Source organism: Bufo bufo, chromosome 4, assembly GCF_905171765.1.
Source record: "Bufo bufo chromosome 4, aBufBuf1.1, whole genome shotgun sequence".
NCBI lineage: Eukaryota > Metazoa > Chordata > Amphibia > Anura > Bufonidae > Bufo > Bufo bufo.
Window position 1 is genome coordinate 603,881,456 of NC_053392.1, and position 26,303 is coordinate 603,907,758.

Consider the following 26,303-nt stretch of genomic DNA (forward strand, 5'->3'; position numbering starts at 1 on the left):
TATGGTGAAAGAGGGGGATATAAATCATCAGAGATTATACTGAGAACTTCTGCAAGTTCCATACAAAGTCAGCCACGAGAAGGAGAAGACGTGGCTTTAAATAGAGGTGCATTCTACCCACTCCTATATTCTGGATGTATTATGTACTATGTTCTGTTTGAGGCAGCGGCACGCGTGTAGATCTGATCCAAACACGTGACTTAAACAAAGGGGGTCATGTAGAACCCAAAAAGACTACCTGGGGGCGGGCAGTCCCCCCCCCCCCCCCCCCCTACCCTCGTTAAAGCAGAATTTTCCTCCTAAATGTATAATTTATTGAGAAGAACATTTCATATTCTGTATGTCAGGAAACAAAAACGTCATCTCTGTACCTACCTGGGATTCATGGTAATGAAGACTCCGCAGGACATATTTAGACGGATCTCTCTTCCCTCAAATACAAACCTACATAAAACATTAGTTCATGATCATTTCAGCAGAAAAAAAACCCAGCAGGAACGCATTAATAATTTTGAGTTTTGCCAAAAGACCCACAAGTAAAAGTGTTAAATAATAAAGGGTGTGAATACTTTTGTAAACCTTTTTTGTATTGCTCAAGTGCATCAACAATAAAAAATAATAATTCTTGCCTACAAGCGAAAGACAAGCAAACCTTTGCAGTCTGACCTTGCAGTCATGAACTATCTCGAGGGAGGGGGGATTGGCAGAGGTAGTGCACCAAGACATGCATGATTAGACTACACGTATTTTGTAGTCTGTAACCATGGAGACGCATAGTAGCTGTGCACACAAAGCGTTATTATTTTTAAAGCACGATGATTTACCTTTAGATGCACTGGACAACAGGAAACTGGGTTGCAAAAGTATGCGCACCCTACACGACTCTGTACTACTCAATGTCTCTGCCAAATATACTATACAGAAAGCAGAGAAATGAAGATATCGCTCGATTCTGCTCTTTGACTTGTACAGCTGCATGGGTCGCCAGAGAACTACTGAATATTTAAATCAGGTTTTAATTACCACATTGTTTTTATGTGACGATTCATATATATATATATATATATATATATATATAAAAAAAAACAATCTGAAATATTTTAGTTTTAACCTTGGCCACTAAAGAAGTTACAAAAGACTGAAACTTTTAGCAGATCACTTGTCACCTTTTCTGTGCAGAATGGAGCAGAACAAACAGAGTTGTATCATTATTATTAGAGGTCAAGACATTTAATGACAGCTGCATCACTCTGCTTTCATTATTGTGTGACTAATCCTTGAACTATTCCAGTTTTCACATTGGCCGCTAGAGCAGTCACAATAGACGGACATTTTCTGCAGCACCCTTGTTAGCTTCGCTGTGTAGGCTGCTGCAGAATGAGCAGAGTAGTATCATTTAAAGAACAATACATTTAAGGACAGCTTAACTGAACTGCTGGAGGCCTAGATAAGTCAGGATGGTGGGATAAGGCTCTGAATACAGCTACCCTGCGTTGGTCTCTGGGGGAGGGGCTGTAATCACTTCCTGCAGATTGGAATAATCTAAAATGATGATACAAGCACCGCTCTGTCTACATAGTCCATACAAGAAGGAAATGTATATCTCCTGTAACCACTTCTGTCCAGAGGATGGTCATCTAGATAGGAAGTGCCGGCTTACTAAACAGTCTGATACTGGAACTAAAGAAATATACATTGATTTGGCAAATGATCATGGTTTAAAAAATGATGATTAGGGAGTACCACTGCTTTCTAGAAGAGCTGTGAATATGCCCTGGATATATACCATAAATAAAACACGACATTATTGCATAAAGATGCATGAGAACCTGTACAGTAGTCTCCGCCCCCGAGGAACTGCACTGCTAGCAGACAAGGGGGAGAGAAATTTGCCCAAAATTTATGATTAGCACTGAGGTCAAACATCAAGTTCTTCTGTCCTGGGTGGCAAAACTGGCCATTATAATAGGAGGTCCATTTAAATCTTTGCTACAGCGCGTTCTCTCCTCTATGCTGATAGATGAAATATCACAGTCATAAAGGATTATGTGCATACAGTACCTTATGGCTTGGCTGTCCTTTGCTGTTTTGATGGCATGTATCTGAGAGGCAATTACTGAGAGAACTTCAATATCAATACGGTTAAACTCATCAAAACAGCACCAAGCTCCAGACTGAGCCATTCCAGAGAAAAACTTCCCCATCATCTGAAATACAAGACTAGGTATTACTATCACACTACCACTGTATATTAATAGTCCACATCAGGCCATAATGTCAGTGTTAATATATAGAATTAATCTACTGTACTTCATATCTGTGCTACTTTGTACATACATTACTTATCCTGTACTGATCCTGAGTTACATCCTGTATTATACTCCAGAGCTGCACTCACTATTCTGCTGGTGCAGTCACTGTGTACATACATTACTTATCCTGTACTGATCCTGAGTTACATCCTGTATTATACTCCAGAGCTGCACTCACTATTCTGCTGGTGCAGTCACTGTGTACATACATTACTTATCCTGTACTGATCCTGAGTTACATCCTGTATTATACTCCAGATCTGCACTCACTATTCTGCTGGTGGAGTCACTGTGTACATACATTACTTATCCTGTACTGATCCTGAGTTACATCCTGTATTATACTCCAGATCTGCACTCACTATTCTGCTGGTGCAGTCACTGTGTACATACATTACATTACTTATCCTGTACTGATCCTGAGTTACATCCTGCATTATACTCCAGAGCTGCACTCACTATTCTGCTGGTGCAGTCACTGTGTACATACATTACATTACTTATCCTGTACTGATCCTGAGTTACATCCTGTATTATACTCCAGAGCTGCACTCACTATTCTGCTGGTGCAGTCACTGTGTACATACATTACTTATCCTGTACTGATCCTGAGTTACATCCTGTATTATACTCCAGATCTGCACTCACTATTCTGCTGGTGGAGTCACTGTGTACATACATTACTTATCCTGTACTGATCCTGAGTTACATCCTGTATTATACTCCAGAGCTGCACTCACTATTTTGCTGGTGGAGTCACTGTGTACATACATTACATAATTTATCCTGTCCTGATCCTGAGTTACATCCTGTATTATACTCCAGAGCTGCACTCACTATTCTGCTGGTGGAGTCACTGTGTACATACATTACATTACTTATCCTGTACTGATCCTGAGTTACATCCTGTATTATACTCCAGAGCTGCACTCACTATTCTGCTGGTGCAGTCACTGTGTACATACATTACATTACTTATCCTGTACTGATCCTGAGTTACATCCTGTATTATACTCCAGAGCTGCACTCACTATTCTGCTGGTGGAGTCACTGTGTACATACATTACTTATCCTGTACTGATCCTGAGTTACATCCTGTATTATACTCCAGAGCTGCACTCACTATTCTGCTGGTGGAGTCACTGTGTACATACATTACTTATCCTGTACTGATCCTGAGTTACATCCTGTATTATACTCCAGAGCTGCACTCACTATTCTGCTGGTGGAGTCACTGTGTACATACATTACTTATCCTGTACTGATCCTGAGTTACATCCTGTATTATACTCCAGAGCTGCACTCACTATTCTGCTGGTGGAGTCACTGTGTACATACATTACTTATCCTGTACTGATCCTGAGTTACATCCTGTATTATACTCCAGAGCTGCACTCACTATTCTGCTGGTGGAGTCACTGTGTACATACATTACTTATCCTGTACTGATCCTGAGTTACATCCTGTATTATACTCCAGAGCTGCACTCACTATTCTGCTGGTGCAGTCACTGTGTACATACATTACATTACTTATCCTGTACTGATCCTGAGTTACATCCTGTATTATACTCCAGAGCTGCACTCACTATTCTGCTGGTGCAGTCACTGTGTACATACATTACTTATCCTGTACTGATCCTGAGTTACATCCTGTATTATACTCCAGAGCTGCACTCACTATTCTGCTGGTGGAGTCACTGTGTACATACATTACTTATCCTGTACTGATCCTGAGTTACATCCTGTATTATACTCCAGAGCTGCACTCACTATTCTGCTGGTGCAGTCACTGTGTACATACATTACATTACTTATCCTGTACTGATCCTGAGTTACATCCTGTATTATACTCCAGAGCTGCACTCACTATTCTGCTGGTGGAGTCACTGTGTACATACATTACTTATCCTGTACTGATCCTGAGTTACATCCTGTATTATACTCCAGAGCTGCACTCACTATTCTGCTGGTGGAGTCACTGTGTACATACATTACTTATCCTGTACTGATCCTGAGTTACATCCTGTATTATACTCCAGAGCTGCACTCACTATTCTGCTGGTGCAGTCACTGTGTACATACATTACTTATCCTGTACTGATCCTGAGTTACATCCTGTATTATACTCCAGAGCTGCACTCACTATTCTGCTGGTGGAGTCACTGTGTACATACATTACTTATCCTGTACTGATCCTGAGTTACATCCTGTATTATACTCCAGAGCTGCACTCACTATTCTGCTGGTGCAGTCACTGTGTACATACATTACATTACTTATCCTGTACTGATCCTGAGTTACATTCTGTATTATACTCCAGAGCTGCACTCACTATTCTGCTGGTTGAGTCACTGTGTACATACATGACTTATCCTGTACTGATCCTGAGTTACATCCTGTATTATACTCCAGAGCTGCACTCACTATTCTGCTGGTGCAGTCACTGTGTACATACATTACATTACTTATCCTGTACTGATCCTGAGTTACATCCTGTATTATACTCCAGAGCTGCACTCACTATTCTGCTGGTGGAGTCACTGTGTACATACATTATATTACTCATCCTGTACTGATCCTGAGTTACATCCTGTATTATACTCCAGAGCTGCACTCACTATTCTGCTGGTGGAGTCACTGTGTACATACATTACTTATCCTGTACTGATCCTGAGTTACATCCTGTATTATACTCCAGAGCTGCACTCACTATTCTGCTGGTGCAGTCACTGTGTACATACATTACATTACTTATCCTGTACTGATCCTGAATTACATCCTGTATTATACCTCAGAGCTGCACTCACTATTCTGCTGGTGCAGTCACTGTGTACATACATTACATTACTTATCCTGTACTGATCCTGAGTTACATCCTGTATTATACTCCAGAGCTGCACTCACTATTCTGCTGGTGGAGTCACTGTGTACATACATTACTTATCCTGTACTGATCCTGAGTTACATCCTGTATTATACTCCAGAGCTGCACTCACTATTCTGCTGGTGCAGTCACTGTGTACATACATTACATGTCTTATCCTGTATTGTACTGTAAATTTGCTGCACGTTTTGTTCATCGTTGGTTTTTGCAATTTCAAGCAGAAAATAATTTTGGATAGTTATTTTTCTCATTTCTATTCTATTTCTTAGGAAACATTTCTGGGCAGATAAGAGCAAGTAAGATGATTGGAAACCAATGACTTGTGTGACCAGTTACCGCAGTGAGAAACCACACCATGAATAGTCCGGAATGGGAATCAAATCACCTTGTAGTCCAGGCTTTCTGAGCAGTTGAAGACCACGCACTGTTTTCCTAAAGCCTGAAAGTAGAAGGGGAAGAATATAATAAATGTATTATAGAATTACCATACAGTATAATTATAAAGACATGACGACCAGTTATAATAGAGTCAAATATGATGAGTCAACGCGACAATCATCTTAGTGATCTACTGGGCTCATGTCCATGACTAACCTGGGACAGTCAAGAATCTATCAATCTGTGCTGCCAAAATGAAGATCCTGTGTCGCCGCATGGCTGCGCATTATGTGACTGCAGGGCCATCTGGTAAGTGTTCTGATAAACACCCAGTATATCCAGGGTGTTACTCTAGGTAGGACAAGTGGAACACATCCCTTGGGGCCTCCATCGCTTTTGTGACCCAGAGGGCCTACAGCATCCACCATCCCTGATGGCCATGTGGTCATTCCATCCAGCCAAAAACCAACGGACAAGTAGAGGTGCACTCAGGTTTGACCTCTAAGTGAGCTGCTATCTACTCATCTCCCATAGACTTTAGTGGAGCGGGCCATGTGCACACTCTTCTACGTGTGGTACGTCCCAGGTCAAAGAGGTGGGGTCGGGGCCCGTCAATGCAATATCCCAGGGGCTTCCACCAACCTTAATCCATGTTTTTGGTAAAGGCTGAATATTTTGAGGAGGCATACTTTAAAAATATAACTTTAGCTCAGCCATATTCAAACAAATCATGGTCCCTGCACTCACTATTCTGCTGGTGCAGTCACTGTGTACATACATTACTTATCCTGTACTGATCCTGAGTTACATCCTGTATTATACTCCAGAGCTGCACTCACTATTCTGCTGGTGGAGTCACTGTGTACATACATTACATTACTTATCCTGTACTGATCCTGAGTTACATCCTGTATTATACTCCAGAGCTGCACTCACTATTCTGCTGGTGCAGTCACTGTGTACATACATTACTTATCCTGTACTGATCCTGAGTTACATCCTGTATTAGACTCCAGAGCTGCACTCACTATTCTGCTGGTGCAGTCACTGTGTACATACATTACTTATCCTGTACTGATCCTGAGTTACATCCTGTATTCTACTCCAGAGCTGCACTCACTATTCTGCTGGTGGAGTCACTGTGTACATACATTACTTATCCTGTACTGATCCTGAGTTACATCCTGTATTATACTCCAGAGCTGCACTCACTATTCTGCTGGTGCAGTCACTGTGTACATACATTATATTACTTATCCTGTACTGATCCTGAGTTACATCCTGTATTATACTCCAGAGCTGCACTCACTATTCTGCTGGTGCAGTCACTGTGTACATACATTACTTATCCTGTACTGATCCTGAGTTACATCCTGTATTATACTCCAGAGCTGTACTCACTATTCTTCTGGTGGAGTCACTGTGTACATACATTACATTACTTATCCTGTACTGATCCTGAGTTACATCCTGTATTATACTCCAGAGCTGCACTCACTATTCTGCTGGTGCAGTCACTGTGTACATACATCACTTATCCTGTACTGATCCTGAGTTACATCCTGTATTATACTCCAGAGCTGCACTCACTATTCTGCTGGTGGAGTCACTGTGTACATACATTACTTATCCTGTACTGATCCTGAGTTACATCCTGTATTAGACTCCAGAGCTGCACTCACTATTCTGCTGGTGGAGTCACTGTGTACATACATTACATTACTTATCCTGTACTGATCCTGAGTTACATCTTGTATTATACTCCAGAGCTGCACTCACTATTCTGCTGGTGGAGTCACTGTGTACATACATTACATTACTTATCCTGTACTGATCCTGAGTTACATCCTGTATTATACTCCAGAGCTGCACTCACTATTCTGCTGGTGGAGTCACTGTGTACATACATTACTTATCCTGTACTGATCCTGAGTTACATCCTGTATTATACTCCAGAGCTGCACTCACTATTCTGCTGGTGGTGTCACTGTGTACATACATTACTTATCCTGTACTGATCCTGAGTTACATCCTGTATTATACTCCAGAGCTGCACTCACTATTCTGCTGGTGGTGTCACTGTGTACATACATTACTTATCCTGTACTGATCCTGAGTTACATCCTGTATTATACTCCAGAGCTGCACTCCCTATTCTGCTGGTGGAGTCACTATGTACATACATTACTTATCCTGTACTGATCCTGAGTTACATCCTGTATTATACTCCAGAGCTGCACTCACTATTCTGCTGGTGCAGTCACTGTGTACATACATTACTTAATCTGTACTGATCCTGAGTTACATCCTATATTATACCCCAGAGCTGCACTCACTATTCTGCTTCACAGGGCAAGAATGATATGTCGGTGCAGGGCGAGTGTTTACACAGGACACGGCATAATGTGGAGTCAGAATATTTTTTGTAAAGAAAGTCCCTTTACATATTGGACAGCAGTGATTTGGGGTCAGTGATCATCCAATATCGCCCCAATGACCCATTTTAAGCAGCATGATTTAATGTCACTATATCACCAGGAAAATTACTTTGGCTAGATCTTTGACAGTTTCAGTCTTTCCGGTACCAGCTGGTCCTGCCGGAGATCCCCCAAGATGAAGATCCAGAGCTCCAGTCAATGTCAACCAGCATCGGTCAGTGAGGGGTGTTATGACCAGACGAGAAGAACAGCCCAGATACTCATAACCATACATGAAGGAGGCTCCGGCCTGTACCACGTAGCAGGAGTTATTCTGTTTGTTCCATTCATATCGAAGCTGCCTGCAACAAAGAGGAGGACCTTACATTGTGGCATCTACTGCAACTTATACAAGAATATGCAAACAATCTGAAATCTAGATTCATGATCTGCATGTATATGATGTAGGTACAGATAGTACTGCCTCCCTGTAAATGATGCAGGTAGAGATAGGACTGTCTCCCTGTATTACCCTGTAAATTATGTAGGAACAAATACTGCCTCCCTGTCTCTCCCTGTAGATGATGTAGGTACAGATAGTACTGCCTCCCTGTATCTCCCTGTAGATGATGTAAGTACAGATAGTACTGCCTCCCTGTATCTCCCTGTAGATGATGTAAGTACAGATAGTACTGCCTCCCTGTATCTCCCTTAAGACGATGCAGGTACAGATAGTACTGCCTCCCTGTCTCTTTCTGTAAATGATGTAGGTACAGATAGTACTTTCTCCCTGTCTCTGCCTGTAAATTATGTAGGTACAGATAGTACTGCCTCCCTGTCTCTCTCTGTAAATGATGTAGGTACAGATAGTGCTCCCTCCCTATATCTCCATATAAATGACGTAGATACAGATAGTACTGCCTCCCTGTCTCCTCCTGTAAATGATGTAGCTACAGATAGTACTGCCTCCCTGTCTCCTCCTATAAATGATGTAGCTACAGATAGTACTGCCTCCCTGTCTCCTCCTGTAAATGATGTAGGTACAGATAGTACTGCCTCCCTGTCTCTGCCTATAAATGATGTAGGTACAGATATTACTGCCTCCCTGTCTCTCCATATAAATGATGTAGGTACAGATAGTACTGCCTCCCTGTCTCCTTCTGTAAATGATGTAGATACAGATATTCCTGCCTCCCTGTCTCTGCCTATAAATGATGTAAACACTGCATCCCTCTATATGCCTATAAATGATGTAGGTACAGATAGTACTGCCTCCCTGTCTCTCCCTGCAAATTATGTAGGTACATATAGTACTGCCTCCCTGTCTCTCCATATAAATGATGTAGATACATATAGTACTGCCTCCCTGTTTCTCCCTTGTAAATGATGTGGGTACAGATAGTGCTGCCTCCCTGTCACTCCCTGTAAATGATGCAGGTACAGATAGTACTGCCTCCCTGTCACTCCCTGTAAATGATGCAGGTACAGATAGTACTGCCTCCCTGTATTACCCTGTAGATGATGTAGGTACAGATAGTACTGCCTCCCTGTATCTCCCTTAAGATGATGCAGGTACAGATAGTACTGCCTCCCTGTTTCTCCCTTGTAAATGATGTGGGTACAGATAGTACTGCCTTCCTGTCTCTCCCTGTAGATGTTGCAAGTACAGATAGTACTGCCTCCCTATCTCTGCCTATAAATGATGTAGATACAGATAGTGTTGCTTCCCTGTCTCTCCCTGTACATGATGTAGGTACAGATAGTACTGCCTCCCTGTCTCTCCCTGTACTTGATGTAGGTACAGATAGTACTGCCTCCCTGTCTTTCCCTGTAAATTATGTAGGTACAGATAGTACTGCCTCCCTGTCTCTCCCTGTACATGATGTAGGTACAGATAGTACTGCCTCCCTGTCTCTCCCTGTAAATGATGTAGATACAGATAGTACTGCCTCCCTGTCTCCCCCTGTAAATGATGTAGATACAGATAGTACTGCCTCCCTGTCTCCCCCTGTAAATGATGTAGATACAGATAGTACTGCCTCCCTGTCTCTCCCTTTAGATGTTGCAAGTACAGATAGTACTGCCTCCTTGTCCTGTAAATTATATAGGACCAAATAGTACTACCCCTATCTTTTTGTGGAGATTCCTGTGGCAGCCTTTCTTGTGACAGACTGCAGGAAGCAAATGAATGCAGGAGTTTACACACAGAGAAGCCAGATAGGAAATTATGGCCACTGAGATCAGAAACTAGAAGATGAATATTCAATTTTTTATGAAATCTAGATGTGATTGGGCAGTCAGATGGTGCTCGAGGATCCACAACAGTAAGGGGGTAGGGGTGTCCAAATCGTAAACTACCTGTGCACTGTGGAAGCCAGGCAATAAAGTGGACCGCTGAGTTTCTAAAATTAAATATTCTGCAAAATGAGGCAGATGAGTGTCCGGTGGCCCCAGATCTAGCTGCATTTTGTGTTCTTGAATGGTATGTAACTGTAAAAACTGATTATGTTGCACTGTGTGGCGGTATAATATCTGTACCTACATCATTTATAGGCAGTACTATCTGTACCTACATCATTTATAGGCAGTACTATCTGTACCTACATCATTTATAGGCAGTACTATCTGTACCTACATCATTTATAGGCAGTACTATCTGTACCTACATCATTTATAGGCAGTACTATCTGTACCTACATCATTTATAGGCAGTACTATCTGTACCTACATCATTTATAGGCAGTACTATCTGTACCTACATCATTTATAGGCAGTACTATCTGTACCTACATCAGGACTGTATAAACATCTCTTACTGTTAATTTCTGATCACTTATCCCGTCCACGGGACTGCAGAGGCTAATAAACCCGTCATATCACTCAGTCCCCAAAACCATTAGCGTTCCATGGTAATAAGATAAAAATGATATGACAAAGAGGAATTTCATTTTCACCAGGGTCTAATATAGAGGCGAGCAGATCAGAGAAGAGAGGAGTTATAGTGAGCGTATCGAGGAATGAGCTCGATGTTCCCTGCATGGAGATGGACCGGGGGTGGTCATTAGTTCTGCAGCTCGTTATCTCCGGGAATGAACTGGTAAGTGACAGGCGGACACTAGGAGCTATTCTCCTGTATGGTGGATGTCAGCAAGTAAGACGTAGGGGAAGTGCAAGGAATAAACACCCAACCAAGCTTAAAAGGAGAACGCAGCTTCACTAACCGGTAGCCCTTTAATGTTTACTTATGCAAGTAGGAAATTTGACTCAAACCCATTCTTTCTTTCTTAAGGGGGATGTGCAGTTTGGAAATCCTATTTACTGGCTCCATCTTAGTCTACCATGAATGCAGGAGCCATGTTAATCTCCCTGGTAATGTCTGTACTGATGTTGCTACGCTATGTCCTATGTAATTTCATGACCCTCTTACTACAAAGTATCTCCTCCATGCTGACCCTCCTTGCATTTCAGTCTGCTTATCTGTCCACCACGTTGCTCATCTGCTTCCTTTGGTCAATGATGTTTGCTCGTCTAAAGACAACCAGCTGACATCACTGGGTGACGTGGGGGTCGCTTATTTCCCATGCACAGACCCAGTAGGCAGACATGTCAACTCACTTGGTTTCCCTCGGAGACACTCTATTTTAGCCTCCCTCACCCAGTAATGTAGAGTCTGGGGCCTTAATGAGGTCAAGAGTCTGGAGCATGGTGATAATAGAGTCTGGTCTGGGGATGCTTCTGGTATGGCGACTGATTAACATAGGGGTCCTGTCTAGGGACTGATAATATTGGTGTCGTGTCTGGGGACTGATAATACAGGGAGTGCAGAATTATTAGGCAAGTTGTATTTTTGAGGATTAATTTTATTATTGAACAACAACCATGTTCTCAATGAACCCAAAAAACTCATTAATATCAAGGCTGAATATTTTTGGAAGTAGTTTTTAGTTTGTTTTTAGTTTTAGCTATTTTAGGGGGATATCTGTGTGTGCAGGTGACTATTACTGTGCATAATTATTAGGAAACTTAACAAAAAACAAATATATACCCATTTAAATTATTTATTTTTACCAGTGAAACCAATATAACATCTCAACATTCACAAATATACATTTCTGACATTCAAAAACAAAACAAAAACAAATCAGTGACCAATATAGCCACCTTTCTTTGCAAGGACACTCAAAAGCCTGCCATCCATGGATTCTGTCAGTGTTTTGATCTGTTCACCATCAACATTGCGTGCAGCAGCAACCACAGCCTCCCAGACACTGTTCAGAGAGGTGTACTGTTTTCCCTCCTTGTAAATCTCACATTTGATGATGGACCACAGGTTCTCAATGGGGTTCAGATCAGGTGAACAAGGAGGCCATGTCATTAGATTTTCTTCTTTTATACCCTTTCTTGCCAGCCACGCTGTGGAGTACTTGGACGCGTGTGATGGAGCATTGTCCTGCATGAAAATCATGTTTTTCTTGAAGGATGCAGACTTCTTCCTGTACCACTGCTTGAAGAAGGTGTCTTCCAGAAACTGGCAGTAGGACTGGGAGTTGAGCTTGACTCCATCCTCAACCCGAAAAGGCCCCACAAGCTCATCTTTGATGATACCAGCCCAAACCAGTACTCCACCTCCACCTTGCTGGCGTCTGAGTCGGACTGGAGCTCTCTGCCCTTTATCAATCCAGCCACGGGCCCATCCATCTGGCCCATCAAGACTCACTCTCATTTCATCAGTCCATAAAACCTTAGAAAAATCAGTCTTGAGATATTTCTTGGCCCAGTCTTGACGTTTCAGCTTGTGTGTCTTGTTCAGTGGTGGTCGTCTTTCAGCCTTTCTTACCTTGGCCATGTCTCTGAGTATTGCACACCTTGTGCTTTTGGGCACTCCAGTGATGTTGCAGCTCTGAAATATGGCCAAACTGGTGGCACGTGGCATCTTGGCAGCTGCACGCTTGACTTTTCTCAGTTCATGGGCAGTTATTTTGCGCCTTGGTTTTTCCACACGCTTCTTGCGACCCTGTTGACTATTTTGAATGAAACGCTTGATTGTTCGATGATCACGCTTCAGAAGCTTTGCAATTTTAATAGATGCATCCCTCTGCAAGATATCTCACTATTTTTGACTTTTCTGAGCCTGTCAAGTCCTTCTTTTGACCCATTTTGCCAAAGGAAAGGAAGTTGCATAATAATTATGCACACCTAATATAGGGTGTTGATGTCATTAGACCACATCCCTTCTCATTACAGAGATGCACATCACCTAATATGCTTAATTGGTAGTAGGCTTTCGAGCCTATACAGCTTGGAGTAAGACAACATGCATAAAGAGGATGATGTGGTCAATATACTCATTTGCCTAATAATTCTGCACGCAGTGTATTGGTGTCTGGTCTGGGGACTAATAATATTGGTGTCTGGTCTGGGGACTGATAATATTGGTGTCTGGTCTGGGGACTGATAATATCGGTGTCTGGTCTGGGGACTGATAATATTGGTGTCTGGTCTGGAGACTGATAATATTGGTGTCTGGTCTGGGGACTGATAATATTGGTGTCTGGTCTGGGGACTGATAATATTGGTGACTGGTCTGGGGACTGATAATATTGGTGACTGGTCTGGGGACTGATAATATTGGTGTCTGGTCTGGGGACTGATAATATTGGTGAATGGTCTGGGGACTGATAATATTGGTGTCTGGTCTGGGGACTGATAATATTGGTGTCTGGTCTGGGGACTGATAATATTGGTGTCTGGTCTGGGGACTGATAATATTGGTGTCTGGTCTGGGGACTGATAATATTGGTAACCGGTCTGGGGACTGATAATATTGGTAACCGGTCTGGGGACTGATAATATTGGTAACCGGTCTGGGGACTGATAATATTAGTGACTGGTCTGGTGTCACCGCCGGCTCTGGGAGAGATCTTAGAAGTTCAGATAGACGGAAGTCTCAGAAGTCGATCTGACAGATCTCTATTGTTTTCAATTTTGATGACAGGTTTCCACCCCTTCGCAGGTGTTGCTCATTATCAGTCAGGTAGCCCTTTATATGTTCCGCCTTTCACTGGTTTCCCTGCGGCTGATAGCTCTTCTGTGGAGTGCTCTGCTTGTGCAGTGATTCTCCTGCTCCAGTTGCTTCTCAAGCTAAGTCCTTTCTCTTTTCTTGTTGTGTCTGTCCTGACTAGGCCTCAGGGAGACACTGGCTCCTTCAGTTTGGAAGGAGCCGGTTGCCTCTTTCCCTGTTCCCTAAGCTGAGGGTTTAGCGCAGTGTTTCAGCAGTCTCAGGTTCCAGTGCATGTGTATTTCTACCTTTGAGATTTGCACATGTGGTTAGCAGCTTAGGGAGAGAGTCAGGGTTTGCTAGGAGGTGACCTCTTTATTCCCTATGCTTGGGGCCTAGTCTGTAGTTGTTTTGTTGTTGTTCCCTTTGGTTGTCTTTCCTTCCCCGTACTACCCGTGACATCTAGGGACTGATAATATTGGTGTCTGGTATGGGGACTAATAATATTGGTGTCTGGTCTGGAGACTGATAATATTGGTGTCTGGTCTGGAGACTGATAATATTGGTGTCTGGTCTGGAGACTGATAATATTGGTGTCTGGTCTGAAGACTGATAATATTGGTGTCTGGTCTGAAGACTGATAATATTGGTGTCTGGTCTGGGGACTAATAATATTGGTTACTGGTCTGGGGACTAATAATATTGGAGTGTGATCTGGGTATTGATAATAATATTGGTGTCTGGTCTGGAGACTGATAATATTGGTGTCTGGTCTGGAGACTGATAATATTGGTGTCTGGTCTGGAGACTGATAATATTGGTGTCTGGTCTGGGGACTGATAATATTGGTGTCTGGTCTGGGGACTGATAATATTGGTGTCTGGTCTGGAGACTGATAATATTGGTTACTGGTCTGGGGACTGATAATATTGGAGTGTGATCTGGGTATTGATAATAATATTGGTGTCTGGTGACTGATAGGAGTCTAGCCTGCACACTGGTATCAAAATAGGAGTTTTGGTCTGGGGACTGATAATGATATTGGTGTCTGGTCTGGGGTGCTGATATTGATAAAGGAATCCAGTCTGAGGTATAGGAGGGTCTGTTCTGAGGTTGGATATTCAAACAAGGGACTGATGTCTGAAATTAATAAAGGGGTCTGGTCTGGGGTCGGATATTAATACAGGGGGTCTGGTCTGGGGTCTGATATTATTATGGGGAGGAGATTTGATTTTTTTTTTAGCCAAGTCCTTTTATTTAAACCAGGCCCAACAAAAAAATACTCCTATTATTGCTGCGACCCGCTGCTTGAGTATCACTCTGTGAAGGTTCAAAAAAATTCTAAAATGCTATGTTTAAAAAGATCACTGGCAAGAAGAACATGAATGGGGAGAGACCCACCTTGTCCATTCAAAGTCTTGAGCGGTAAACACCTTGTTCCTCAATAATTCGGTGAGGACGTCTCTGCAGTGCACATAGAGGATGAGCAGAGCCTCCAGGGTCCTCTTCTGGTGGAGCAGAGGAACCTCTACAGCCATTTCTGCCAGTTCTCCAAGACGCTTCTCCAGGTTGGAAAGGATGGTTTTCAGCTCAGTCTCCGGATCCGCACTATCAAAACCTTTCAGACAGTCCTTATTGAACATTATCTGACTCTGAAATAAAGACAGGAACATCTTAGTGACAATATCATTATTTTTTTATAGAATAAACATCTATTAAAGGTAAAATCTACTAGAAAATCATATATACATCAATTCCATAATGAACTTATATTATTCAAACCACTCCCTTTAAATGGCTTTTCCCATTGAGATGAATGGGGCCGCTGGAGATATGCATGACTGCTGCTCCACTGAGGCGAGCAACACAGGAGCCGCCAATGGCGGTCCCCATCCCTGTACAGCGCATGCGCAGGACACACTCCCACGGCATAGGAGATAGGGAGCAGAGAGACGCTGGGTGCAACGTCACTGCCCTCATTGCACCAAGAAGCTCATTTACATATTATAAAACAGCTTCTCTGACCTCCAGCTGAGTCTGACCTTACAGTTCCCCTGTGGTGACCCCTGCAGGAGAAACATAGCATTACATGTCAGCCATTGCATTGTACGCTCAGGGCCCACCAGAGCAGAAGACACTCTTAGGCTATGCTCACATCTGCATCAGAGGCTCCATTAGGGAAAAAATTTTGACAAAACTCGTCATGCTGCGCTATTTTCTCTGACGGAAACCCAACGGACCGCCTTATGCCTTATGGTGGATCCCCGCTGCCATTTTTGTGAATTTTCCGTTCCTAGAACAGAATAGAAAGGCTGGCGCAGATGTGAACGAAGCCCTGCATCGATTTCCAGCTTTGGAATGTAAACAATAATCTTTCCATTCACTGGATCTTGAAAATGGTGATGTAATGGAAGACAAAATATATTATTATTATTATTATTATTATTATTATTATTTTATTTACATAAAATCCAAAAGCTGTGGTGTCCAGAGGCGGCACAGAAGCCTCCACCGACATCACTGACACGTACCACTACAAGAATGACCTGTCCTGGGTGGGCGAGGATCCATTTCTTAAAATCTGACTGGCCCCAGTCCAGCACGCCCGCTCTGACCAGCCTGCAACGTAAAGGTCATCAGATTATTAGCAGTAATTGGACTTTATATTGGATATTTGTAGTGTTTAATGATATTTTTTAGAGATATTGTGCAGCACATCGCGGACACTAAAGGTTATCACCCATAATTGCATTTTTTTATTTTCTTATACAAAAATTTCCAAAATTCTATTTCTTAATATATCTTTATAACGGTTGGAGTTCTGATTTTCTGAGACAGGGCTCCAAATCCCCTGCATAGATAGAGGGGGATTTACCAAGACTGTGTGCTGGAGTAAAATGCGCCAGATTTATTAACAGACAGACATCTGAATGTGGTGCAGATATTTACAAAAGAAAATCTATGCCTGATGTGAGCGAGTGTAGATATGTGCTACAATGTATACAGAAAGACAGATAGATATGAGATAGATATGAGAGATATGAGATAGATAGATAGATAGATAGATAGATAGATAGATAGATAGGAGATAGATAGATAGATAATAGATAGATAGATAGATAGATAGATGATAGATATGAGATAGATAGATAGATAGATAGATAGATAGATAGATAGATAGATAGATAGATAGATATGAGATAGATAGATAGATAGATGATAGATATGAGATATGAGATTTTTTCTTTCCTTCCTCTGGATCAGCTTTGATATGGAGCGCACACGGCCAGCGCCCATATATCGCGGACCCGCTGTTCGCGGGCCACACACGTTTATGTGCATTTTTTCACCCTTATAAACTATGTTACTATGATCGATGATAGATAGATAGATAAATATGAGATAGATAAATAGATAGATAGATAGATAGATAGATAGATAGATAGATAGATAAATAGGAGATAGATAGATAGATAGATAGATAGATAGATAGATAGATAGATAGATAGATAGATAGATAGATATCGGTATCTGGGTCAGCACTTACTTCTTCACCACGTCATACATACTGGTCTCCACATTTCCCAGCCACTGTTCCACGGAGCCTCTGACGCGGACATTTCTACGGACAGCAGCAGAGATATCACCGGAGACTTTACACAATGTTCTAAGATAATGACTCATTTTAATTAAAACTAAATAAAAACCTACTTAGGCATGCAGATTCTCTCCCCTTCCGCAGATACAATGGTCTCCACCTCGGGGGAACTGTTCAGGTGATGTTTTATGTCCAAGCGTTGGATGTTCTCAAAGCACTTCACCAGGTGCGGCTGCGTTACATAAAGAGCCCCATCTCTCAGTCAACATCTCTTAAAGGGTTATCTAGGACTTGAAAAACATGGCCGCTCGCTTCTGCAAATAGCACCACCCCTGTTCACGGGTGGCATCTGCTATTGCAGCCATTTTTTTCTAGCCCTGTACAACAGATTTATCAAGTAGAGAATTTGAAGGATGACTTGCCTGGACGACATTGGGGTTCTTGCTTCCAGCCAAAATAGAGAGAAGGTCGTCATTGCTGAGGAAGTAGAACCGGGGGAAAACCCTGCGCTTAATTTCCAGAAAGTCCTGGCAGGGAGAATGGACAAGGAGTCATTACCACCTACATAATGGCGATCAGTCTCTAGCAGCTCCCAGGCCCAGCTTATCAATTCTGCAGACATACTGTCTTCTTAAAGGGACATTCTAAGAACATAGATCGAAGGCCTAACTATCAATAGATCTCAGGCAAAGACTGAGGAATGGTGACAACATTTTGGTATGACTTTTGGTGTCAACTGGGCCATGTCGAGTCATGATCAGGAGTTCTTCCATACATTTCTGGTTGCACAGATTTCTCATCTCACGGAGTTAAAGGGGTTGTCCCACAAAAAAATATTCTAATTTTTTTAAACCAGCCCCTGGATCTGAATACTTTTGTAATTGTATGCAATTAAAAATGTAGCATAGCCAGTGAGTTATTCAATAAAATGTATCTGTATAGCGCCGCCTGCTGTTTGCTCTTTTATTTCTTGTCCACCTCACTGAGGTGGTCGCACATGCTCAGTTTAAATTTTTACCTGTCTCCAGCCATATCGTCTGCTATAAACTGTGGCATTTATAGGGACAAAGCGCTAGAGCAGAAATGACACACCCCCTGAAAAAGGCCATGCCCGCGAGCTGTGATAGGGACAGAGCTGCAGCAGAAAGGACACACCCCCTGAGCTGCCAGCTTGAAATAAATCTAGTAGAGCAAATAGATCAATGAATGTGGAGATCTCTGGATCCATGTAAGGTACAGGGCTGGTTCTGTCATGTGCTATATGATGTCTTATTTTCATTTTTTACATCAATCATGGCATAACCCCTTTAAGAGTTGGTGTGTCCCTACATTGCATTGTCCACGTTTTCAAGAATGGGAGACATCCTTTGTTTCCCATTGGTCTCCATAAGACTGTGATCTCCAACTTGGCTCTCCACCTGTTGCAAAATTACAACTCCCTTTTTATGTTTCGCCATGCTGGGAGTTGTAGTTACATAGCACCCTGAGTGACAATATTTGCATACTTTCTCCCAGGAAGCATTGCCTGTAAGACCAAATGGATCTCCACAAGGAGTACCAGTCACCTCCAAGAGCTCCAATATTTTGGAAAATCATCTTGTCCAATTGGTCGGATTTTGGTCGTTTCAAATGCTTCTTATCTCTTTCACACAATTTTTTTTTTATCACACAGTAAACTCAGGCCATTGAATGAGACTATGGCCACCACCCTAGGCCCAAAAAACACTCATACAAGGAAAGTCTACTTGTCTTTGTTCTACTCAACAATCATCATAAGAAAAGGCACACTTCTCGAACTACAGGTTGAAAGTTCACACAGAAGATCTAAGACATCATGTTTTTGGTTTCCTGCATACCTCAAGACATTTAAGAATTTTCTCAAGATGGCCATTGTTGGTCTGTAGAACTTCCAGTACACCTGGAGCAGTGGCGGCTCGGAGGGCGTTGGGTCTGTCTTTTATGTGATTCATCAACTCTTTCCATGAACTGTCCACTTGGGCAAAAAGTTTGGCTTCAGCCGGGAGCTGCCTAATAAGGACATACATTGTACAAGGGCCAATCAGAATATGTTAGTACACATCCAAAGTCCACACAGTGTCGGACTGGCCCACCGGAGTACCTGAGGATCCTCTGGTGGGCTCAGGCTGATACCATAGTGGGCTCTAAAGGTCCAGAGAAAAAAAAACATTTGGAGCTGCCTTTGGACACACAAGGTTTATTTCTTTGAATCAAAACCTATTAGACTTTTTTTTTTATGACATGGAGGTTGGGCCCCAAGAATAATTTTATCTGATGGGTTGAAGGAACCCCAGTCCAACGCAGTCAATACATCATGTTAAATTGCTCTATAAACCAAGGTGTGTCTGGTATTTACTTGAATGGAGCTGAGTTGCAATACCACACACAGTCAATGGGCAAGAGGGCCACTATTTTTGGAAAACAATATCTCACACTTCATGTATCATGGGGTTTTCCTCTGATTTCAGCACAATTAATCCACCATATACTTGCACTCCGATGAATGTAGGACTTTGAGGTTGAGCCATCTACTCAAGCTTAGGGCATATTTGTCCAGTGCACTATGGGCCTGGAAAACCAATGTGCCCACCTTTGGCTGTTCGTGCAGCCATTCCTTCCTTTTCTATCAGGATTCTGAAGTTCTAGTATTCTCAAAAATACTAAAACCTTGATGCAAATCTGATGGACTCCATTATAATAAATCAATGAGATCTGTCCGATTAGGATCCATTTGGTTGGATCAAAAATATCAGTCATGGCTCAGTTATTACCAGGAGTCAGTGTGAGACTCAGGCCCCGGTCAGATGTAGTGGATTATCTTGAACTTTTAGTGCAATTTTGCTGTGGATTTTGACATAAAGTCTGAACCCCGGCCAAACACATTAGAGAGAGGTTGGCTTGAGCACTCATTTGGCCAACAGCCATCTCCCCCGACTCCCCCATACACAAAGATGCTCACCTGTCCTGAATGGGGAGAGAAGTGAGAATGAAAGGAATGGGCTGCTGAAAGCCAATTGCTCGAACCTTATCTCGCCCAATATCTGCCTTCTGGGGAGAGTCAGGTAGGTCCACAGACACATTGGATGGTTGACCTTTCCAACTAAAATTGTTGATGGCCAGCTTTAGGGTAATTCCTTATCAATATATTGTCGTGACCTAGTCATAGGTGTTATAGACTCCTCTATAGCATACCTTTGGATGTCAGATGCCAGGAATATTTGCTCCAGGTACAGCCAGTTTCTCTGGCACGTCATCCATTCCTCCATGGCTCGGGAGAAGAGACTCAGTTTTCTGTCCCATTCATCAACTGTGTTCTGAAACAAGACCAGAGAGAAGAGATGACTCGGGGTCTTCAGCGTGAACAGAAGATGATATGAAATGTTTTCTTTTCATTCTTAAAACATATTGATAACCTATTCTCAGGATCGGTCATCAGTATCAGACCGGTGGGGGTCCGACACCCGGCGCCCTCACAGATCAGCTGTTTTGGTCAACTGGAAACAAAACAGTGGATGGAGCTGGAAAGCTGAAGGCTCTGTCAGTTGCCCATTAGTGGCTGGGCTGGGATACCGCAGCTCAGCTCCCATTCAAGGGAATTGCGTTGTGGTACACTGGTGCCAGAGACTTCTGTCCACTGTAAACTTTCCAGGAGTGGCCCCAAATAGCTGATTGGTAGAGGTGGAGGTGACGGGTGTCGGACCCCCCGTCACCTCCACCTCCACCAATCCTGAAAATAGGTTATCAAATATCTAAGTTCTCCAACGAGATTTACTGGTATAAAACAGAGATAACTCTGATCCCATTTTGACTCCTTAGATGCTGCAGTCAATAGCAACCAGAGCACCTAAGCAGTTAGAGAGAGGTGCTCTCTCGGTCAAACCTTTGGACCCACTTAACTTAATCATCATGGCAGCTTAACAATAAGCTGTGGGGTTCTGAATACCTGTTAGACCTAGAAGCAGAGTTATTAGGCATAATACATTGCAGTACACAGTTATTTAAAGGCTATGGATATCTTCGGGGACAATTATTTTTTTTTATGACTGCATGTTACTCATTTGGGGCCAAAAGTCATTTATTCAATTGGTCATTATTGAAAATATTGAGCCATTCTGTCACAAAGGGTGAACAGTTTTTTTTCTTAGCTGTGTGAATGGTACTTTCACTTTCACTTTCACTTTGTGCCGGTCATCTAATAACCCTTATCTCTAAATTACTAAGAGGTCATAAACACTTATTTAAGCCACATTGTTATCAGAAAGATAAGAACTGAGCTATAATGAGCGTATATAAAAGGTCAGAGATCAGAGATAAGGAGCCCGTCAGCTAACTGCCTGACGGAGCAGAGAGTAAATATAGGTCCTGCTAGCGGAGAAACTCAAAGCTGTGCAGTGAAAACGGCTCATCATTTTTTATAAAGACCAACTGAAAAAATTATTTTTAGCTCAAAATGAGTAGAATGCAATAAAAAAAAATTGCACCGAAGGTGTGCATAACCTTTAAAGGGCTTTTCAGACTCTTTGGTAGGTCATCAGTATCTGATCAGTGGTGGTCCGACAGCTGTTTGAGGAGGCATGGTATCAAAGCTCAGCCCCATTCATTGGACGTCACTGGCCTAGGGTGAGCTGATGGACCCCCACCGAACAGATACTGTTGACCTATCCAGAGGACAGCACATCAGTATAAAACGCATGATAAATACCATACAAAACACCAAACACCATAAAAAAAAAAAAAATAAAGTCACTTATACTGCAGGTTGAACGCCATAAAAATGAAACACAACAATTGCAGACTCCCCCCGCCCCACAATAGTCAAAATAATGAAAGTTTTTGATTGCATTATGTGTTCCTAAAAATGGTGGTGTTAAAAGAAAAACAATTGAGCCCACAAGAAACAAACTTTGTGAGGCCAAAAATAAAAAAGTTTTGGCTCTTGGAAGATGGAGGTGAAAAGATTTTTTTTTCTAAATCTGTGCAATTTGAGGGCCAGAATAGGCTGTATCCTTAAAGGGATTTTCTGGGACTCAGGATGGGTCATCAATATCAGATTGGTGGGGTCCGGTACCCACAACAATCACATGTTTTGGGCAGCTGCCAGAAACTATGCAGTTGATGGACCCGGAAGTTCATGGTTCTATCCACTGTATAGCGGTCATGGCGGAGTACTGCAGCATTCAAGTGAATGTGAGCTGGCGCCAAAAACTACACAGCGGACAAAGTCTTCTGTCCACTGTAGAGGTTCCGGAGCTGGTGGCTGCTTGAGACAGCTGGACTAGATGTTGGACACCTTCTAATATGGGGATAGGTCATCCACATCTAAGTCCTGGAAAACCCCTTTAAGGGGCTTAGCACCCTTGGCATGCATACATTCAAGTCATTGAGCATCAAAGGGTTACATTAAAAATATTAATAAATGACAATGTCTTTCTAATAAATCTAGAACCAGCCCTGTAGCTCACATGGAGTCGGAGATCTCCCCATTCATTGCTCCAACTGCTCTGCTAGATTTATTTAAAGCTGGAAATTTAGGGGCGTGTCCTTTCTCGGAGGGCATATCACAGCTCAGGGGCGTGTCCTTTCTCGGAGGGCATATCACAGCTCAGGGGCGTGTCCTTTCTCGGAGTGCATATCACAGCTCAGGGGCGTGTTCTTTCTCAGAGGGCATATCCCAGCTCAGGGGCGTGTTCTTTCTCAAAGGGCATATCACAGCTTAGGGGCGTGTCCTTTCTCAAAGGGCATATCACAGCTTAGGGGCGTGTCCTTTCTCAGAGGGCATATCACACCTCAGGGGCGTGTTCTTAGAGGGCATATCACAGCTCAGGGGCGTGTCCTTTCTCAGAGGGCATTTCACAGCTCAGGGGCGTGTTCTTTCTCGGAGGGCATATCACACCTCAGGGGCGTGTTCTTAGAGGGCATATCACAGCTCAGGGGCGTGTCCTTTCTCAGAGGGCATATCACACCTCAGGGGCGTGTCCTTTCTCAGAGGGCATATCACACCTCAGGGGAGTGTCCTTTCTCAGAGGGCATATCACAGCTCAGGGGCGTGTCCTTTCTCAGAGGGCATTTCACAGCTCAGGGGCGTGTTCTTTCTCAGAGGGCATATCACACCTCAGGGGCGTGTTCTTAGAGGGCATATCACATCTCAGGGGCGTGTCCTTTCTCGGAGGGCATATCACAGCTCAGGGGCGTGTCCTTTCTCGGAGGGCATATCACAGCTCAGGGGCGTGTCCTTTCTCGGGGGGCATATCACATCTCAGGGGCGTGTCCTTTCTCGGAGGGCATATCACAGCTCAGGGGCGTGTCCTTTCTCGGAGGGCATATCACAGCTCAGGGGCGTGTCCTTTCTCGGAGGGCATATCACATCTCAGGGGCGTGTCCTTTCTCGGAGGGCATACCACATCTCAGGGGCGTGTCCTTTCTCGGAGGGCATATCACAGCTCAGGGGCGTGTCCTTTCTCGGAGGGCATATCACAGCTCAGGGGCGTGTTCTTTCTCAGAGGGCATATCACAGCTCAGGGGCGTGTCCTTTCTCGGAGGGCATATCACAGCTCAGGGGCGTGTTCTTTCTCAGAGGGCATATCACAGCTCAGGGGCGTGTTCTTTCTCAGAGGGCATATTACAGCTCAGGGGCATGTTCTTTCTCAGAGGGCATACCACAGCTCAGGGGCGTGTCCTTTCTCAGAGGGCATATCACATCTCAGGGGCGTGTTCTTTCTCGGAGGGCATACCACATCTCAGGGGTGTGTCCTTTCTCGGAGGGCATACCACAGCTCAGGGGCGTGTTCTTTCTCAGGGGGTGTGTACGTTCTGCTGCAGCTCTCTCTGTAACTGTCACAGCTTCTAACATTAGACATGGCTGGTGGCAAACAAAGGATGGAACTGAGCATCTGCGACCACCTCAGGGAGGTGGACGGAGAAATAAGGAAAAGAACATGCAGCAGGTGGCGCTATACAGATACATTTTATTGAAGAACTTAGCAGCTATACTACATTCGGTGACAAAAGTATTCAGATCCAGGGGCCGATTTGAAAAAAATGTAGAATAGTTTTTGTGAGACAGCCCCTTTAAGAATAAATATCTCGACACATTTCACCTGTGGTCTGTAGAGGAGGCCGAGTATTTTGTGTTCTGTAACCTGCACTAATGGCTCATTACCGCAGATTACACTCAGGATATTAGAGGATACGATCAGCTAATTTCTCCCGGAGATCATCGCATTCTCTGCGCTAAAATTCCTGTGTGGGGTGAAGCGTAATTATAAAATGGCTTTATGCATTACGTTACATGTCCCAAAATGACTGTGCAGGTGCAAAGTGTTCTCAGAAAATGTCTCCGTAAGCAGCCTTCGTCAGAAAGAAAAAAATGTAGAGAAAAAAAAATGGTAAAACCATAAAATACGTATCGTGCACCATTTAAAAAAAATCAAAAAATCTGTAGTACAGTAGGAGTTTTCCGGGTCTATAGGCCATCAGTATCAAATCGGTGACAGTCTGACTTCAGGTGGTTTATTGTTTACCAGGAACAGCGCCATACATTTGTAGTGGCTGAGTCTGGTACTGCAGCTCACTCCCATTCAGTTCAATGAGACTCAGCTGCAGTACCAGTCACTGCCACTGCCAGACGTGTGGAGCTGTGCCTGGTAAACAATGAAGGGAATGCAACCCCTACAGTCAGCTGATCAGTAGGCGTGCCAGAAGTCAGACCCAACCCCCACTGATTTGGTACTGATGGCCTATTGTAAACACACAGCAATAATATCAAATTCCTGGAAAATCCTTTTAAAAGAGTTGTGCTACAAAAAAATATTCTGTATTTTTCAAACCAGCACCTGGACCTAAACACTTTTGTAATTGCATGTAATTAAAAATTTAGTATAGCCGCTGAGTTATTCAATAAAATATATCTGTACAGCGCCACCTGCTGTTTGCTCTTTATCTTATTTCTCCATCCACCTCACTGAAGAGGTTGCACATGCTCAGTTTAAATCTTCAACTGCCAACAGCCGTATCATCTGCTAGAAGCTGGGGGAGTTACAGGGAGAGAGCTGCAGAGGAATGGATCTGCCCCCTGAGCTGTGATAGGGAGAGAGATGCAAAAGAAAGGACACACCCCCTGAGCTGTGATAGGGAGAGAGATGCAAAAGAAAGGACACACCCCCTGAGCTGTAATAGGGAGAGAGATGCAAATGAAAGGACACACCCCCTGAGCTGTGATAGGGAGAGAGCTGCAAAGGAAAGGACACACCCCCTGAGCTGTGATAGGGAGAGAGCTGCAAAAGAAAGGACAAACCCCCTGAGCTGTGATAGGGAGAGCTGCAAAAGAAAGGACACACCCCCTGAGCTGTGATAGGGAGAGAGCTGCAAAAGAAAGGACACACCCCCTGAGCTGTGATAGGGAGAGAGCTGCAAAAGAAAGGACACACCCCCTGAGCTGTGATAGGGAGAGAGCTGCAAAAGAAAGGACACACCCCCTGAGCTGTGATAGGGAGCGAGCTGCAAAAGAAAGGACACACCCCCTGAGCTCAAGATACCTGGTCTCTGAGGAAAGATCCGAGGAAAGAAGGTGGAAACATGACTCCTGGCACAAATATTGAAAGGTTGCTGTTTTTGTTTTTGTTTTTTTTACATTTAGTGGCCCTTTAAGTCTTAAAGGAACATGCGCAATAGGAATGAGAAATTGTGCTGTTATATCC

The 26,303-nt window shown here is 43.3% G+C and overlaps 1 protein-coding gene across 1 annotated transcript in view; it reads right to left on the reverse strand.

The window, feature by feature from the left end:
- DNAH14 (dynein axonemal heavy chain 14) overlaps positions 1-26,303 on the reverse strand; it is a 188,592-nt gene that overhangs the window by 104,020 nt on the left and 58,269 nt on the right. The window contains exons 23-33 of the mRNA XM_040430564.1: positions 20,800-20,921; positions 19,446-19,617; positions 18,012-18,116; positions 17,703-17,821; positions 17,539-17,613; positions 16,523-16,610; positions 15,393-15,643; positions 8,124-8,355; positions 5,584-5,637; positions 2,062-2,207; positions 376-444 (exon numbers count right to left, since the gene is read on the reverse strand). Coding sequence (XP_040286498.1) covers positions 376-444; positions 2,062-2,207; positions 5,584-5,637; positions 8,124-8,355; positions 15,393-15,643; positions 16,523-16,610; positions 17,539-17,613; positions 17,703-17,821; positions 18,012-18,116; positions 19,446-19,617; positions 20,800-20,921 — 1,433 coding nt within the window. The remainder of the gene's footprint in view (positions 1-375; positions 445-2,061; positions 2,208-5,583; positions 5,638-8,123; positions 8,356-15,392; positions 15,644-16,522; positions 16,611-17,538; positions 17,614-17,702; positions 17,822-18,011; positions 18,117-19,445; positions 19,618-20,799; positions 20,922-26,303) is intronic.